The 18788-nt window shown below is 32.1% G+C and overlaps 3 protein-coding genes across 4 annotated transcripts; 2 read left to right on the top strand and 1 right to left on the bottom strand.

The window, feature by feature from the left end:
* Positions 1 to 1746: 1746 nt before the first annotated feature.
* On the top strand, positions 1747 to 3688 carry LOC108343813 (NAC domain-containing protein 92). Its single transcript, XM_017582204.2, has 3 exons — positions 1747 to 2046; positions 2569 to 2834; positions 2951 to 3688. Exons 1-3 carry the CDS (start codon positions 1893 to 1895, stop codon positions 3515 to 3517), a joined length of 987 nt encoding a protein of 328 aa, XP_017437693.1. The 5' UTR covers positions 1747 to 1892; the 3' UTR covers positions 3518 to 3688.
* A 4217-nt stretch (positions 3689 to 7905) lies between these two features.
* Positions 7906 to 11180, top strand: LOC108345247 (caffeoylshikimate esterase). The gene is made up of 8 exons (XM_017583834.2): positions 7906 to 8158; positions 8741 to 8770; positions 9037 to 9163; positions 9252 to 9398; positions 9855 to 9985; positions 10064 to 10204; positions 10301 to 10399; positions 10750 to 11180. Exons 1-8 carry the CDS (start codon positions 8009 to 8011, stop codon positions 10984 to 10986), a joined length of 1062 nt encoding a protein of 353 aa, XP_017439323.1. The 5' UTR covers positions 7906 to 8008; the 3' UTR covers positions 10987 to 11180.
* A 1128-nt stretch (positions 11181 to 12308) lies between these two features.
* Positions 12309 to 18328, bottom strand: LOC108343991 (CRM-domain containing factor CFM3, chloroplastic/mitochondrial). 2 transcript variants are annotated; one of them, XM_052867207.1, is made up of 11 exons: positions 17469 to 18328; positions 16675 to 16783; positions 16318 to 16596; positions 16105 to 16235; positions 15287 to 15631; positions 14790 to 14946; positions 14421 to 14713; positions 14276 to 14335; positions 13500 to 13589; positions 13022 to 13216; positions 12309 to 12770 (listed from the first exon to the last, which is right to left on the bottom strand). In XM_052867207.1, exons 1-10 carry the CDS (start codon positions 18213 to 18215, stop codon positions 13103 to 13105), a joined length of 2325 nt encoding a protein of 774 aa, XP_052723167.1. In that variant the 5' UTR covers positions 18216 to 18328; the 3' UTR covers positions 12309 to 12770; positions 13022 to 13102. The 2 variants fall into 2 exon arrangements, with proteins under 2 accessions (XP_052723167.1, XP_017437941.2); XM_017582452.2 differs by having other exon boundaries at positions 16318 to 16783.
* Between the last annotated feature and the right edge of the window lie 460 nt (positions 18329 to 18788).

Below are 18788 nucleotides of genomic sequence, written 5' to 3'. Positions count from 1 at the left end.
ATGTATGCATGATTACGTAGAACACTCACAAATTCCTTGTTTAGGATTGACATTTTAGGAGAGGCCATAGTTAAATATTAACACATGAAATCCTGGTCAAAGAGAAAGGGTTACCTTAAGAATATGAACACAGTGTCGCGGGTTGGTCACCATTTTAACCACTCGGTAATATTAGTCACAACACGCACATGAACATTGGAAAAAAAAACTTAGGTACATATGAACAGGAAATCAACATTCTCGTAGGTAATACCGACATTTTTCACATAGTCTTTTTGTTTGATTTTACATTGTCTCTTTTTAATTACATTTCTGTTTGTACATGCTTCCCATACAATATATGCATGCATCATTTTTATCTTATATAAGTTGCTGTTTAAACTTTGGTTAATCATAACTGATACATTGTTAGAAATCTGGGACATATGTGATATACATCAGCAGTTTTCCTTCACTGAATATATAAAATTAAGAAAATTAAACAGCCTTTGGAAAAAAAATTATCTGATCAATTACTGGTTTAGGTGATTTGTTGGAGAAGAAGAAATGAAAATTTTAGTAGTAGAAAATTGTTAAATATAGATAAGTTACGAGTAACTTTTAATTATAGTGTATAGTATAACTCTTCAGACAACGTACTTTTTTGCTCACCGAACAATCAACTCTTCTAAAAGAATGAACATTGTTTCAAATCCCAGAGCACCACTGATCGATCGGTTAACATTTCCACACATGACCGATCAGTAGTACATATTAAAACCATCATCATAAATCCAACATGTTTAACAAGATTAAACATGTCTATGAACTCTTGGACCGTAATTGGATCAATCCTAATTAAAAGTCTAGTTCGAAACCTATAAATATAGATATAAGGTAAAGAAGGATATGATTGCATTTATTGTGAAATTAAAACTTTACTACAATAATTAATCAAATTCATTAACTAACTTAATTATTGACCCATAATCCCAAACACATAAAAAAAACTTTAAAATTGATTTTTTTTAAAAAACAAAAATTGATTTTGATCTTTCCATAATAGTTAATTACTTCGATTTATCTCATCTTTCTAACTTATTTTTCTCTATTTTTCAAACCAAACCACATATATTTTTCCTTTTATTTATTTTTTCTTTTCTTCTCGACTTATTTTCTTCTCTACGTATCAAATACACCGTCAAAATAAATACAAAACTTGTAATTTTAATTTCCCTGATGACGGTGTGAGTGTGGACAACACAGAAGATAAAAGTTCAATATTTAAAAAATAATTAAAGAGAATATGATTCAGATGAGTCGATGTTCCCATTGGGATTAGCGTGAAAGATTTATGTGGTGGGTAGAAATGGGTGAAGGTGGTTGGACAGGATCACAGAAAATATATTTGTGGAAATTAATATATCTCAAATATGGTGTAACAGAGACTCAACCCCCTCGTGCACAGACATTATCATATCCACTAGTCTTCCCTAAAATTTCTCAAAAATATAACATCTTTTCACATTACGTATGTACATAAATATTGAAATGACACATAACACACAACATTGATACAGTCAATGTTTAGGTTTGTTCAGTAAATACACGAAAATCTAAGCAACAATTAGGTAAATCTAAGCCCTTGTTGGACTATTGTCAAAAAAGGAACATAAATGTTTAAGAATGTGATAGCTGTATATTTAACAAAGATATATGAAGAAGAGTGTGTGTGAAATGCTTCTGGTTGAAGGGTGAATAATAAAACCTTAAAGTGAAAGGTTTTGATGGTGTTTTTCCCATATATTTGAGGTACACCCTCTTCACTTTCTTTAAACTATAGCTTCTTCAGTTGAAGAGGTATCAGAAGCTGCTATACTGCTGCTGCTGCTGCTGGTGGTTTGATCAATCTGATGGAGGAAAATCTGCCTCCTGGATTCAGGTTCCATCCTACAGACGAAGAACTCATCACATGTTATCTTACAAAGAAGGTTTCTGATTCTAGCTTCACATCCAAAGCTATAGCAGTCGTTGATCTCAACAAATCTGAACCATGGGACCTACCAGGTCATTAACTTCACATCACAATTCTTTTCTCAGCATAATCTCTCCTCTTATATCTATCCATGATTTCTTCTTATCTAACTCTCCTTCAATTACTAGCTAGCTTCTGTATTTTGTTGTACATGGCTAGATGAGAGGCTTTGATTTTTCTGGACAAAATCTCTTTGTATATTTATGACGTAACTTGTTAATTTAAAAATATTTATAGAGAGAAATTTGAAATTGATTACAACGGAAAAACAGAATGGAAGGAAGTCATTGATTTCATAATAGTTTTTCAGTTTCTTTCACCCCAGAAACTTCAAATTTCTAACTGATGCATATGTACAAAACATAGAATAGAAGTTTGATCCATTCTATTTCTGCGGCGTGGCTTACCAATCATGCATATGATATATATATATATATATATATATATATATATATATATATATATATATTATTTGAACTCTTAATTATAGAGAGAACATAAAATAATGAAATAATGATAAGGATGATTGACATATTGATGTTGTGATGGAACAGGTAAGGCTTCAATGGGTGAAAAAGAGTGGTACTTCTTTAGCTTAAGAGACAGAAAGTATCCAACTGGACTTCGGACAAACCGAGCGACTGAATCAGGTTACTGGAAAACAACAGGAAAAGACAAGGAAATTTATCGTACTGGTGTTTTGGTCGGAATGAAGAAAACCCTAGTCTTCTATAGAGGTAGAGCTCCAAGGGGAGAGAAAAGTAATTGGGTCATGCACGAATATAGACTCGAAAACAAGCATCACTTGAGACCTTCCAAGGTTAGTAACTTCATGCATGCATCAGATTTCACCAATAATATTTCAAGTCATATATGATCATTAGGTTTTTGTGGTTTGAGAAATCAACTTTTGCTATGATATGTTTCCTTTTGTAGGATGAATGGGTGGTTTGCAGGGTTTTCCAGAAGAGCTTACTGGTGAAGAAACCACAGCAAACAAACTCATCACAACCAGATTCTCCATGTGACACAGTCTCAGTGGTCAATGAATTTGGTGATGTTGAGCTTCCTAATCTAAATAGCATTGCAAATTCTTCAGGTGGACTCACTGACAATATTTCAGGACACAGTTTCATGAATGCTGATATGAGTAATAGTGTTAACACAAGCATGAACTTGGCAATGAATTGGGCAGTTGCAAATGATGTTCATCAGGTCCCCTCTCTTCCATCACTACCATGGCCTTCTGGGTTGCTAAGTCCAAGCATTTCTTCTGTAAATTCTTTGCTTCTCAAGGCATTGCAACTTAGAAGTTATCAACAAAGAGAAGCAGCAGCAGCAGCAGCAGCTACAGATCAATTTGCATCATTTATGGGTCAAGGAGTTTCCCAAGTTGGAACTGACCTAAGTTCAAATCTGACAGCATCTTCTTCAAAAGTTCAAGAATGTATGCCACAGCAGCAGCAACAGGAGCAACCATTCAATTTGGACTCCATTTGGTGAATCTGTTTAAATCAGGAAACTAACATTGTGTAATTACATCAATCCTCCAATTTCCATAAATAAAACACCACCATTTCCAAACTGATATGTTGTAAAACCTGTCTCTTCTATTGTAATTATGTGTCAAAAATAGACTGTTTTTAATCACTGTTAAACTCCTTCAATGTTTTATCACGTAGAGTATTTCAATTATCTTGAAATTTCATGTTTTAGAATCAAGTTCGACATAAAAAATAGAGAAAAAAAAAACTTGTTCGTATATTTAAATAATTCATAAAATGGAAAATGATGTTCTAACAACCATATAATCCATTTCTATCTTGTAACCTCAGCATATGAAAATAAAGGATATGGATGAATATTTATGTGATTCAAAAAAATAAAATAAATTTATATATATGTAAGTTAAAATCATTACATACAAATTACAAAAAAAAAATTAAAGAAGTTTGGATAATCAAAATTTACTTTCTTTAGAGAAATTTAATATAAATCCTGAAAGGGATGTTGAAAGAGAGAATAATTAGGTAAGTGAGATTTGGATTTAGAAATGTTTATTATTTGTTTGTATTAATATTGTGTACACTGGCGGATCTATCAACCCTTCAAAGTTTTGGACTGCTGGTTAAAGAGAAGGAATTTTAATCTATAATTAATTAAGGAGGTTTGGGAGATGATACGGGTCAACAAAAGAAGGATTAAGACTTAAAACAAAAACTAAAAAGACTGAAAGTCAATTAATAATAATAAATTTGGTAATATACAAGTTAAACAAAAAAAGTTGATCTCGAACATTAATCTTTTGGATAGAAAAGAGGAAAGTATGAGTGTTAGTTATAGATATGGATGAAAGGAGATATAATAACTAAATGTTTTCATATCAACACTAAATTAGATAAGAAGGACAAATTTAAAGATAAATGGGGATAATATAACTTTTTTTTTATTAAATGTCTTATAAAGTGTAACTTATTGTTATAGATGGGTAAATTTTGGCAAAAGACTGTTTTAGTGATTTTTTTTAAATGATTGAAATCGATAGATTTGAAAAAAAAAATTATTGATGAGTGACATCATTTCATTAATGATAGGTGAAAACAATTTTAGTGTAAAGTATTTTTAAATTGAAGTCGTGTTGATGTAACACGGTTTTAGTTTATTGTATTTTAACTGAAGTCTTATTGATACAATTTTATAGTTGAATTTTAGTAAAAGTTGTATCAAGATAATATAATTTTAGTTTAAAATATTTTTAATTTAAAATTGTATCACCTTTGACATAACTTTAATTATAAAAATATTTTAAACTAAAGTTGTGTTATATTCACTTAATTTCTTCACATTTGTGTCATCTTATTTACTTTCATGATTTTTTTTTATTTGTCTGTTTCAATAAATTTTCTAAAAAATTACTAAAATGGTGCTTTTTCCGTGAATTTAAGCAATACATTATCCTTTGGTCCAAATAATTTATTAAATTTTTATATTAAATTATATAAATCATAAATGGCAACTAAGACCAGAGCCAAATTATTTGATAAAGTAATGGCCCATAATTGTGAAGTGTTTATAAAAATAAGCACAGGATCATCAAAAACTTGTTTTAATTTTTTTTAGAAAAATGTCCAAGAAAAATACTTTTTTATAATAAATGATTAAAAACTTTTTACTTTTAAATAAAAAAACACATGAAACCAATAAAAAAAATTAAATAAATGTATAATTCATAGTGTTCAGAACTATTAGAAAAAAAAATACATGAAATAATTGTTAAGTAGAAGTACATGTGTACATTTAAGTCAAATTTAATGAAGAAATATTTTTCATATATCATACTAAAAACACTATTAAATCAAGGATTTGACAACACTTTTTCTACAACATTTTAACACCATCTATATGTTTTTGTTCAAAATTATTCCATAATGAATAATAATAATCATAAATACTAATATAAAACAATAACAAAATGACATGTAAATGATGTTAAAATATTGTAAAAAGACGTTATCAAAATATCGTTATCATAAATCCAGCCTCAAGATATGGTTACTTTTGTTGACCACCTAATCAAACATGTCTAATCAATTTCAATTTTCTAAGGTTTTAAAATGACTCATTTCTAGAAACACATAATTGAAAGCTAGCTACAGGGAGATAAGGGCATTTATTAAGAATGCAGTGAGCTGAGTCAAACTGAAGAAAAGAAAAAAAGGGTGTTGGGAAGAATATATACAATAAATAGTAATGTTGTACAATACCTATGAAAATGGCATCAATGGAAAAAAAATAATACAATGTCTTTCTCAACACTAAATAAGGAAATTACAGTAATTGATTACTGATGGAAGCACATGCATGCTCAGACCAACTCAGAAAAGTCTTCAGAGTGTCAGTTTTTCAGACATCTTCATCTGAATCAAAGGTTCCATTTTCAAAGGATAGAGTAAAATATTTTAATAATTTAAGTTAGTTGTTAATTCTTTCATAATTTATAATTTGTACTTTTATGTTGAAATTGTTTTAGTTACTGACTTTTAATCATGAATTAACACTACAAAAATAACATAATATAATAGAGGTTATTTTCTGTCTGTTTTAAACTGAGTGAAAACTTTCGTAAATGACTGCACTTTAGAAATTCCTGTAAGTGACGATAATTTTTGTAAAATTCTCTGACGGTTACAAACAAATTCATCGGAAATTTTTACAGATAATAATTTATTTTGCTAATTTTTCTAATCATGAAAAATATATTTATCAGAGTTAAAAACCATTAATAATATGAAAAAAAAATCTCTAATAAAATCACATATTTTTATAGTATAAGTGTGAAGTAATTGTATGCCCTAAGTGTTATGAAGTATTTGGGAAACAATAAAGAAAAATAAAGTATGTGTTTGATTGGGAAAAAAATGAAAATATTTCTAAAATCAAACTTTTGACTAAATAAACGATTACAAAATAAAAATTGTAAATACATATGTTTGATGCATTGTATATGGTTAAATTAAAATGGGTGGAGTTTTTAATAAGCCAACAGAGGTAGATGGACGAGAATGCATTGTATATGATTATTTATTATTAAATTCAGTCTTTATTCTAACACTAATATTATAAAGCCAAACAAACAATACTTTATAATTTTTTACTTATTATTTATCTGTGTCGACCATTAAAACGAAACATGAACTTTAATATTATTTTAGATTCTTGTAAGAAGATATACATAAAGAAAAATTAACACTAACGAATTATGAGCAAAGTCATAATAAAAGATTGTGATATTATTTTTATTTTAATATCCTAAACGAATGCACTATGAACGTTTTTATATATATTCTTATAAGATCGAACGTATTTTTTAAAATTGTTTTTCATTCCGCAAATTCTTATTATCCAATATTTGTCTTTTAAGTCTTTTTTAAGTCTTTTTATCAAATGATGGAATATAGGCAAAATTCTCCTATACAAATTAGTATTATAGTCAAATATTTTAGTTAAATTTGAATTAATGCAAAAAGTGAAATTAAAGTATGATTGAGATAATATTTATAGGAATGTTTTATTGATTATAGGCGATGATTTTAGTTATGAGTTTATTGGTCCAAAGACTAATGGTCAGCTCATCTGTGAAAAATTGTATTTATTTTTTTATTAAGTTATTCATTGTGAAAATATCTCGGACACGTAGAAATAGATATCAATAGACGATATCCTAACCCAAAGAATGGATGTAATCTTTGATTCGGAAAACATAATATTCAATACCCGATATTTCACACTTACTAGTGAATATTAAACTTACCCATTCATACGTACAACCCAAAGTATCCCTCGTAAGTATTCCATATGTATCAGTAACTTATCGTAGAGTATCTGATAGTGATCCTCTCAGTTTTACTAATTACAATAATCTAGTACTAGGTATCCAGTAAACGGTATTATATTTAAAAGCTATAAGTAACATGATCGAATACCACGTATATAATATAATATTATATTACATTGTATGCTTATTCTTAAATTTCTAAAAGTGTGTTCAATTTCTTTCTCTTATTCCTTATCTCCTCTTTTATGCATCTAAAAAAAACAAAAGGTACTGAGCTTGATACATGCACATCCAAATTACAGAAATAGTATAGTAATCATAGAGTGCATTTAAGATGTTTAGTGATTTGATATTTATACATATATAGTATATAGTACGTAAAGAGCTAGGTAGCACATTAATTAGCAAGAGTGGTGAAGAAGAGTGGATCCAATGTAATAAATGAATAAGGTGAGAAAATATTAACTCCGCAGCAGCTTGTAATTAAATTCTGGAACCAAACTCCTCTGATATACTGACCTAGCCACTACCATCTAACCAAATGTAACTTAATGCATGTCACCCTTTTCTTCAGGAACCTCTCTTTCACTCCTTCATACTATAAATTTTTCCTTCTTTTTCTTCTTCACATACATTACCATAACAAGAGAAGAGGAGCCATGGTTGGAAGCAAAAACCAAGAAATTAAATATATGAGTGATGACTTGCAAACCATTTTTCTGGCCAACTTGGATGAGGCACCTGCTAGAAGGCGTGCTCGTGAGGCTTTTAAGGATATTCAACTTGCCATTGATCATTGCTTGCTTAGGGTAAGTATTGTATTTTCTCTTTATCACATTAAGCTATGCTTCATTTCACTTATATTCTCTAAAATATCCTCTTGAAAGTAATGTTGGTTAACATATTCCACAAAATCATATATTGTAGTTGAACTAACTTCTTTTTTGTCTTCATCATGAAAAACAATGGATTATTTATCACTCTGAAACTAGTCCAAGTACATTGCTTTGGTTGAAAAAATGAATTTTGAGTTGAAATTATACAACATTATACAGTTTTTGTCTTGATAATTTTTTTTTTTTACTGAAATTTGTTACTGATTTGTTTTTGTAATGAAAACATATGAGCATAAGTTAATGTAAAATCAACTTTGATAAAAATTAATTTTATCAAAAACATGTACTAAATTTTGAAAGAGACTTATATGAACAATGCTCAAACTCATCTACTTGTACGTCTTTTGTTTAGAACAATGAGGGCCAAAAAGGATGATATTCTGCATATTAACTTCATCACATTGTAGCTCATACTTTTATTTCCTACAATAAAATGTAAAAAAAAAAATAGAGAATATTATTGTAGCTCATTTCTGTTTTTGAAATTTGCTGCAGTTACCATCAGATGGGGTGAAGACGAAAGAGGTAAAGAACTATGATTCTTATATGCTCTCATTCCATTTATGCTCAATCTTTATGGCTCTAGTTAAAGTTGACTTAGAATTTAAATTTGGAGGGTGAAGAACAAATTATAAAAGTGGGATGAGAAATTTCCAATACAAAAAAGTGTGTTCATGTGTAATTAAGCATATTTAGTCATTAATTACATTTTATGAATTTCTAAGTAATAGTATGACACAAGACTTATCATTAATTTGATGAAATAATTTCAAATATTTGTTTGTGTACAGGTTTATGAAGTGAACTCCAGAGGAATAAAAATATTCTCTAAAAGTTGGCTTCCAGAAAGTTCTCCTTTGAAAGCAATCATTTGTTACTGTCATGGATACGCAGACACCTGCACATTTTACTTTGAAGGCATGAAAAGATCTATAATAAATGAGAGATTAGTTTAATATGTTTATGCAGAAAAAGAGATAGATCATCATGTGTTTCTTGTTTTTAGGAGTTGCAAGGAAGTTAGCATCATCTGGATATGGAGTATTTGCATTGGATTACCCTGGATTTGGCCTATCAGATGGTCTTCATGGTTATATTCCTAGCTTTGAAAATCTAGTCAATGATGTCATCGAACATTTCTCAAAAATTAAGGGTAAGATCTAATTTTCCATTATTTCAAATAATTCTTTATAGTGTCATTATGGGTTTTCTCAAATGTTACATGAAGTCATTCATTTAGAACTTTTAATTAGAAAACTTTAGTATAATTGAAGAACAACACAGACAATATTTACAACATTTAGCACTATCACATTCTATCAAATCATAACTAGAGTTTTATTTAAGAAGTTTAATGCTAATTGAAGAACAACACTGGAAATAGTTAACGAATTGTATTTAAATTTTGTCCTAGCACAAATCCATGCAGTGGTTTGTCATTTTCAGTTGAATAATGGTTAAAAGTTTCACTTCGACTAGAGATAAGGCCAATTTAAAATATATAAGTGTATACAAACCTCACCTTACAAACTGATTTTGTAGAGTTAAGTTAAGTTTAAAGTCCACTTCTTAACTATAACGTGTAATAATCGTTGAATTTGGATGACAGAACAAAACAAGTATCAAGATGTGCCAAGCTTCTTGTTGGGTGAATCAATGGGAGGAGCCATTGCCTTGAATATTCACTTCAAACAACCTACTGCATGGAATGGTGCTGCACTTATTGCACCTTTGTGCAAGGTTTGAATTTAAACAACTATAATTATTACTTGATTGCTCTATCCATATGCAAGAATACTAACCAGTTTTCTTGAGTAGTTTGCTGAGGATATGATTCCACATTGGTTGGTGAAGCAAATACTAATTGGTGTAGCCAAAGTTCTTCCCAAAACTAAGTTAGTTCCACAAAAGGAAGAGGTGAAAGATAATATATTTAGAGATCTGAACAAGAGAAAACTGGTTGGTGTACCACATCATGTTTGAATTATATGAAATTAAATACAGTAAATAACCCATTTCGTTTTCTGTTCATGATCTTTATGTGATTTTCTCCAGGCACCCTATAATGTGTTACTCTACAAGGATAAACCAAGACTGGGAACTGCATTGGAGCTGTTGAAAGCCACACAGGAGCTAGAACAGCGTTTGGAAGAAGTATATGATATCTTTCCCCTTGACTTTCTTTTTAATATGAAGAGATAAATTATATATTTGAAATGCTGAATGAGATTTCATAAAGTAAACAAACAACCAAATTCCTTAAAACAAAAGAAACAAGCAAACAACATATCAAGTTGGTTGTAATTTTCCTGATATTTTGGTGATTGCACGAATAAACCAAAGCTAATGCATAGTTATAGGAAAAAACTTGTGGTATCAAAGTCTTGTAACTTCCTTGAGCTATTGCACATGTTTCATTTTAATAATAACTTCCTTGAGATAGGGGACATGGTTCTGGTGGAACTTTCTGGTAAAGAGACTGACGGAAGAGTTTTAATTGCTAGGTTTCTCTGCCATTGTTGATCATGCATGGAGAGGCTGATATAATTACTGATCCATCAGCTAGCAAGGCTTTGTATGAGAAAGCTAAAGTTAAGGACAAGAAACTCTGCCTCTATAAGGATGCTTTCCATACTCTACTTGAAGGTGAACCTGATGAAACTATATTTCACGTGCTTGGTGATATTATAGCTTGGCTTGACGAGCATAGCAGCAGAAAAAACACATATCAGGGACCTTAGCATACTGGTTTGCCACAAAAGTAGCCGTTAAATTCAGTTTATGTAGTGTTTTATTGCGGGAATTAGAAGGTTAAATGGACTAGATATAAACAATCAAATGTAGACTTTAATGTTCGAAGCTTGAATATCAATTTACACGTGTTTGGCTGCTTGAATGTCGATTTTCTCTCTTCTTTGGTTTCAATCCAATCAATTGACGTTGCATGATACCGTGACAATGAGTACGTGCGTTTGGTTTCTTATCATATTTAAACTAAGTAGCGTGACTATGTTGTAAGCAGTAGCTTTTACATTTATCCAAACACATGCTATACTACTCCTTTTAGGTTGATCACTTTCAAACAACCCTTTTTGCTTTTCACGTAATTAGAGTATGAAAATGATGTACGTACACCCTTTTTTGGTAAGTGTAAGTGAAAGGAAAAATAAATTAAAAGAAGAAAAATAAAGCAAAGAAAAGGGTTGATAAGATATATTTTTGGTTCTTTTAAAATAAGTTGAGCTTCTGTTTTTCAAAAAATAGTCTCTATTTTAGGGTTTAGGGCTATTTACCTTTTCTACCTTTCTAGTTTTGATATGCATTTCCTTAAATTCTTGTAGGATTATCTAAATTACTTGTTATCCCTCTATAAAGTACCATCTACATACTAGAAAGACTTAAAAAGTGGTATATTTCAAGGCATTTTTTTGCCCCTAAAATTGAGATGAATGCAAAGAAAACCAAGGCTTGACTCAGTTTGCACTTCAAATGGGATCAAAGGTCTTCAACATGAAGGGGAATCAAAACTGCCCACTTTGCTAGTATTTGTTTATTCTAATTCTGATGATGATTCTGTTAGTATTCATCAATAGTTATCACAGGAACATATTGCAAGTAGCTTTGACAGACAACTATGTATAATACTACCAAGTATTTTTAGTACTCTTTACAATCAAAATTGGAACATTTAATAATATACTATTTTTTGAAAGATTTGCAACATGCAGCTTTAGATTGAACATCCTTCTTCTCTCCGGTACTTATATCTGTATAACAGTCTTTACTACAAATAAGCCAGCTTAGCATGTGTAATCAAATTACATTTGGAGAATTTGATCTTCAATAAGTGCACGGGCAATCACTAGTTATTCCATACAAAATTATGATAAAACACCTGGGAATTGGACACCTAAGCTAGTAAGGGATCAGGTTTATGGTTGATTATTGCACGAACCTATTTTCCAAATTCCTTTGTGCCTTCTTTCACATTCAGTATTTATCATTAAATTTCTCTTAATAGTTTTTACATTAATACCAATGTTAACAAAGAGTCAAGCAAAAATTGTAAGCAAAAATGAACAGTTGAGCATGTTTAATAGCTATAACCAAAATTGTGCATCTTATCCCATTAAATCAGCCTAGTACATTTATTGTCTACTTAACTGAATTGAAAGAACAAAAAAAACTCAGTAAGGCATAATAATATCAATATAGTAAGTACAGGAAAAGAATTATCCTTTACCAAATAGCCTATTACAATGTGAAGATTTACAATAATCAGCTCAGCCACAATGTCGGGGCATAGACTCATGCAGCTCAAAAGTCAGCCAGCATGCTGAAAGATGGTAGTAGAAAACCAGAGAGAAGTAGATAATGGATGATGAACTTTTGCTGCTGCAAGACCACGAATCTAGGCACATCTTTGTACAAGTTTGAATAAATGAACACCATATTCTCATCTCAAAAGAATGCGCTAATAGAGGAAGAACCATACAAGTTGCTTTTAGCCTGCCTCTTGATTATCCTACATACATGTAGGGAAAATTACTGCATTTAATCCCTATAAAGGGATAAAAAAATGCCTCAACCGTAGAGAAAAATTGAGAATTACAACCAGCGCATTTGGTCAACTACTTTTAGTATTGACGATGAAAGAATCACAGAGCTATGGCATGGCATCCAAATTGCATAACTCGGGATTATTATGCTTTCCTAAAATGAAGGATGTTGCAAATGCAAACTTATGAGCTACATGATCAGTATCAAAGCTAATACCTTTAAGCCACATGTAACGGAATATGTTATCCAGGAACTTCAATACAAATATGTCAACCGCTCTTCAAGAATGCTCATCACTTATGAATTTGGAAAACTCGGGTCTTCATCATCTTCCCAATCACTTTCTTCCCCATCATCTAACCAGTCACTTTCTTCCTCATCATCAAAACCATCAGAATCTTCATTTTCACTCTGCATTCCAAATAACTGGACAAATTAGTTGTCATTGAAGTTAAAAATTAAGTTTGCTCTTATTTCTTTCTGTCAATTTTTCTCCCCCTTACCCTCTTTCAACTGATAAAAAGTAAAAATTATTATAAGCAGTACCAAATTCCATATTAATCATTTAATAGTACAGAAAATTATAAATACAGGAAATTGTAAATGCCCGAGCTACCATTTAGAAATAGTATTAAATTGGTAAAAGCTATTTGATAGCCTTACCAAAATCAAGCAGACAAGAGAATAAACTTACTAGGGTCAATTCTGAGATGTTGTCTATTTGGTTAAGATCCTCTTCCTCTGCGCTGGCCCCATCTTCATCTTCCAAGTCTTGAGGCTTATCCTGATTAAATTTAAAAAACTTAGCTAATATAGCCCTGTTTTATTTTAAAATTAGAAAATCAATTCTCACATTTTCCAATGAAAAGCACATTCTAATGTGCATATGTAGTTCAGATTAATTTAGACATGCGTCTAATCACATTCAACTGTTCAAAGTTAATTTCCTCAAAAATCAATTCTACCTAACTTAGAATCAAAAGGGCGTATATAAACCACGGTTCTGACCTATTAATAGGCTGTCAAGTTCACATTTAATTAAGCAGAGTGAAATTCTAGAAAGATACAAATGCTACGATTGGAACAAAGAAGAAGTAGGGGCTAAGAACATAAGATTATCAGATATGGACCATTCCAAACTAAGTCTGGAGCCACTTGACGGCTTCATAATATGACCAATCTCACATGTTCAAAATATCGAAAGCAGACCCCGTAACATAATGTCAGTCTAGGCACAGGAAGCAGATGGGTTTCAATGGTTAAGATTGATTTAAGAGTCTATAACTCGAAATATGCAGAATCAAGATATTCTTGGGAGGGGGTAGTTGCTGTCTTGTCAAGTGGTGATAATGAAGAAACCATTTTTAAGGACAGTGACCAATCAAGTCATTTCTGTCTAACTGTTAGCAGTGACCTCTCCACTACATCAAAATAATACTAAATAATTTCTGATAAGTCAACAATACTTACAAGTTCTTTTTTCAATTGTTCTATAGTTTTTTCCAGTTCAGTAATATGCTGACTCAGAGCCTGCACAATTCACACAAGACCAAATGTAACATTATAGATATGAAGTCAGAAATAGATCAGTAATTCTCATATAGAAAACAGGAACCTCGTGTCGTTGCATGGCTACATGTCGCTTTAGTGCCTTTCCCTTCGTTAGAAGGTTTCTTGGCCTTAGATTAATTGGCCGCTTGTAATTCTTTCCACGATAGTAAATAAGAGCAAATTCTTTGGAAACTTTTTCTATTGCAACCAGTATTCCACCACTCTCATATTCAAGTAACCTTGCTGTGTCTTCCACAAAAGCAAGAGTCTTTTGTTTTGTCATCAATTTTACAAGTTCTCGGTGTTTCCAATGCAAATGCATATTCTCGACAACACCATCAAAAACACCACGTATGCCTGGAGATAATCAAAGAAAGATATCAGCTTTGCATTGCTAGACAGAGCAACTTTTGTATAGTTCAAAATTACTCACCAAGTGGTAAGTATGGTTTCATTCTTAAACCAACTTTACGGAACATAACACGTTCTTCATCTGTGATTGTTTCCTGGTCATAATCAGGACCAGCTGGAACCATCGACGCTTCTATTTTAGCTAAGATCCTTTCTGCTCTATGCTTTTTGGTCTGGGCCTGTTCAGACAATAGAATAGTAAATATGATGAACAAAGAAAGTCCAGTTTTGTAAAGACAACCAAACAAACAACTGTTATCCTATTATGCTGCACTCCTATGCGCGAATATTGTAGAAATAAACTACAGCCTACTGCAACCAGACAATCATAGCTAAAATTAAAGGTGAAAAAAACTGGCAGGATTTATATTCTAATCAATCCAGAATTCCAATCTGAGGACTACTAAAATAAATAATGTGAATAAGTTATATCCACCAATGCACTACAAACCAAGTCTGACTTTCAGGTGAAATGAACCAAGTACTATCACTATCATATAGAAATATATAGATACTTACTAAAAATAGTTTATGTTCAATTTTTCTGACAAGCTTAGCAGTCTTGGCTTTGGCAGCTTCTTCCACCATCTTCTCCCGTTCTTCAGGAGATATTTCCCTTCCCCATCGAGCCTGGGCCACGTAGAACTCTGCTAGAGTCCCAGCCTGTGCTGTTGCTTCACCTTTCCCTGATGGAATTGCATCAACTGCTCTGCACCGGAACTTGTCTTCAACATCCTGTACTTGCTTTGTCATTTCCTCTCTTTCAGCTAAAACAGTAGCCACACTTGTTGGAACGAAGTCTTTCCCACGGTATATAACAATGAAATATTTATTCCTTAGCAGCAAGGTACCTCCTGTTAACATCTGTAGCAAAACAAGAAAAAATCACTCTTTACAAACTGAAATTGACAGAGCTAGCAGTGCATCATGTCTAAGCAATAAAATGAACATGGTGGGAAAAAAAAATTAGCCACATTACACAGATTAAGCCCAGAGAATATGTTAAATCTTTAATATCACATAATTGATTTGGGATAACATTAAAAAATAAAATAGCTCTAGTGGTGAATAATGTTTTGGCAAAAAAAGTGAAGGCCTGTTAATTGTGAGAGTATAGTAGCCTTTTAATTACCGAAAATGTGAAGGACTGTAGCTGAATAAAAGCAAAGCTAGCAGCTTCAAGGAACAATTAGATTAGATCCAAAAACTTAACATAAGATTTACATCCAAGTGTGTATATATTGAAAGGTCAAGACCTCGATGGAATGAAATGTATAAGATCTGACACAAGCACATGATTGCACTAGTCAAAATTTCCAAATTTCAAATAACCAAACCTTCAGCTCCTCAGACATCAGTTCATTGTTTGTGTTCTGGATGCCAGGTTTGACAGCAATCTTTACAACTAAACTTTTCTCCCAAAGCTTAAGAATAGCACATGCTAGACCTTGGTGATTTCTATTTCTCCCTAGCATAAAATTAAGAAAAGGATTTATATAATAAGCACAAAGGAAAATAAACTCAATAAATATTGCAGTAGATGAACTTACCTAAGGCAAAATGACAAGGAAGTGATTTTGCAAGTTTCCTTAAATTGGTCATCTCTGCATTTGTTAGCCGAGAACGCATTCCTGTAGGAAGAAGCCTAAACGGTGTTTTGTAACCTGGAACGGTTCTTGGAAATAAATCAGCATCAACAGGAAGTATCCCCGTACCCCACCATCCAACAAAACGGGGACCTAATTCATCAAGAAGTGCATTGTACTCTGCTTCCGCCTCAGTCACATTCTTAGACTGTTCTTGCTCCCTCTCCATCACGTCATTCTTTTCTAGAGATGACACTGCATTACTGACTTCACTTTTCAACAAACTTCCTGATGAGACATCAGGCACAAAAAAGTCATTACCTTTCTTGTCATTAACTTCCTTCCTCGAGTCAGGCCCTTGGTAATCAATACCACGATACACCATCATAACACTCCCTGCCCTCCATGTAACCAATCCTCCAGTTCGACGCTGCACACTACAACTAATCAGTCCATTGTTCCTCAAACAAAATACAAAGTCAACATCAGCATTAAACATACATAGAATCACACAGCAAGTAGCAACATTCTAAATTGACAGAAAAGGAAGAAAAACAAATGCACACTTACAATGCAACTCAAAACTCACCAAGACCCAAATTGGAGAGAAATCTCCACAAGCAAATACAAGAAGCTCAACTTATGCATGTAAACTTTATAAAGGTTCTCTCCTCTGACTTAAGTAAAATAGTAATGTACATGAGCTCATTTAAACTTCTAGAAGAAGTTCAATTCATTGGTTTTTATTTTCTTCTCCAACGCATTATATCGAGCCTAGGACAAGAACAACAATGAACTCAAGTAACTCGTAAATAATACTTTTGGACATTCCAACAATGCAAACACTCAATTGACATCTCTATCTCATTTCTTGTCAAATTATAAATGCATTTGGAAAACCATAGAGAATGTGAAAGATATAACTACTAGCCTTTTAGTAAACATGAAAAACCATATCTAGGAACCAAACACATTATACATCACTTTTTTCACATCTAAACTTCACTCTCGTTCTCCCACACTTGATGTTCATGAATCACTTTTGAAACAGTAATTGGTGTCTATGACATGCTATGTGTTTATGTTAAGTGTTTGAGAAAGGATAAGAATTGAACCTCAACAATCTCATGAGCCTTCCTCATATCCTTTGCAAGTTCCTCGTGAAACTTGAGCCTCACCAATTCTTCCTTCATCCACCTCTTATGAATCTTCTCCATCACCTCCTGAGTGAGTCCGGCCTTGGGAACACTCACCCTCTCCCTCACACGCATCCCCTCTCTCCTCAACCTCCTCAGCAACTCATCCTCAAGGGTCAAATCAGCCAAACTAGGAGCCGTAACCCTCCTCTTTTTCAACCCTTCTTCATCCCTTCCACTCCCAACCACAACTACCTTCTCCTCCTCCCTCTCCCACGGCAGCATCATCTCATCCTCCCCATCCTCGCCCACCAGTCCAACGTCCGGCCGAACCCACTCCCGCCGGAGCAACTCGCTCAGCCTCTCATCTCCGGTCACTGTCGCCGTACTACTTGCCGGAAGTTCTTCCTGTTGTTCTTGTTGCTCTTCTTCTTCTGAAGGCAGACCCAAGTTGCGCAACCGAAGGACGATCCTCTCGACGGCGTTCTGCGGTTGTTTTGGGGTTGTCCGGTGAATTGGGTCGTCGGCAGTGAGGGATTCGGTGACCTTTTTGGGAGAAGGTGATTTGGTTAGCCAGGGTGCAGACACGTTAGATTTAGGGGTTGGGAGAGAAGCGAAGGTGAGTGTGCGAAATGGGAATTTGTGGAAAGAACGATAAGGAGGAGAAGGAGGATTGAGTGCTGAGAAAGAAAATTCTGATAGTTTGTAAGCATTAGAGAACGCCATTGTTGAGGTACTGTGTTAGTGTTAGTTTTTGTGAAACATTGTTTGAGTATGGATGAAGAGAAAGTTGCAGAGGATGAGAGTGACGAGGAGGGTCACAAGGTAACATGATAAGATGTATTTGTTTGAGAACTTTTTTTAACTTACGTAAAATTAATTAATTTTAAACTATTAAATATTAAAGAAACATATTTTTATTAATTAATTTAAATATTTATTTAAGATAGATTAAATATTAGTCCTCTAATTTTCTTAATAATTTTAATATTTATTTAAGATTTGTTTAAATTTAAAATACTATTTTAAATAATTAAATTTCAGATTACAGAACTTTCAATTTATCAATTAAATATTAAAATGTAAAAGAATTTTTTTATATAAAAAAGAAAAATAAGCTGTATTTTAAAGATTTTAATTAACATTAAAGAAGTCCATTAAATATAAAAGAAAAAGGAAAAAAGAAAAAAAATATAAATTAGAAATCAATGTAAGTGCCGAATTGTAATAAAAAGTAAAAAATAGAATGAAGTATATTATAGAATTGCAATTAAAATAGGATACACAGAAGAACAAAGA

This window comes from Vigna angularis, chromosome 8 (assembly GCF_016808095.1).
Source record: "Vigna angularis cultivar LongXiaoDou No.4 chromosome 8, ASM1680809v1, whole genome shotgun sequence".
Classification (NCBI taxonomy): Eukaryota; Viridiplantae; Streptophyta; class Magnoliopsida; order Fabales; family Fabaceae; genus Vigna; species Vigna angularis.
This window is presented reverse-complemented; position numbering and strand designations above follow the sequence as displayed.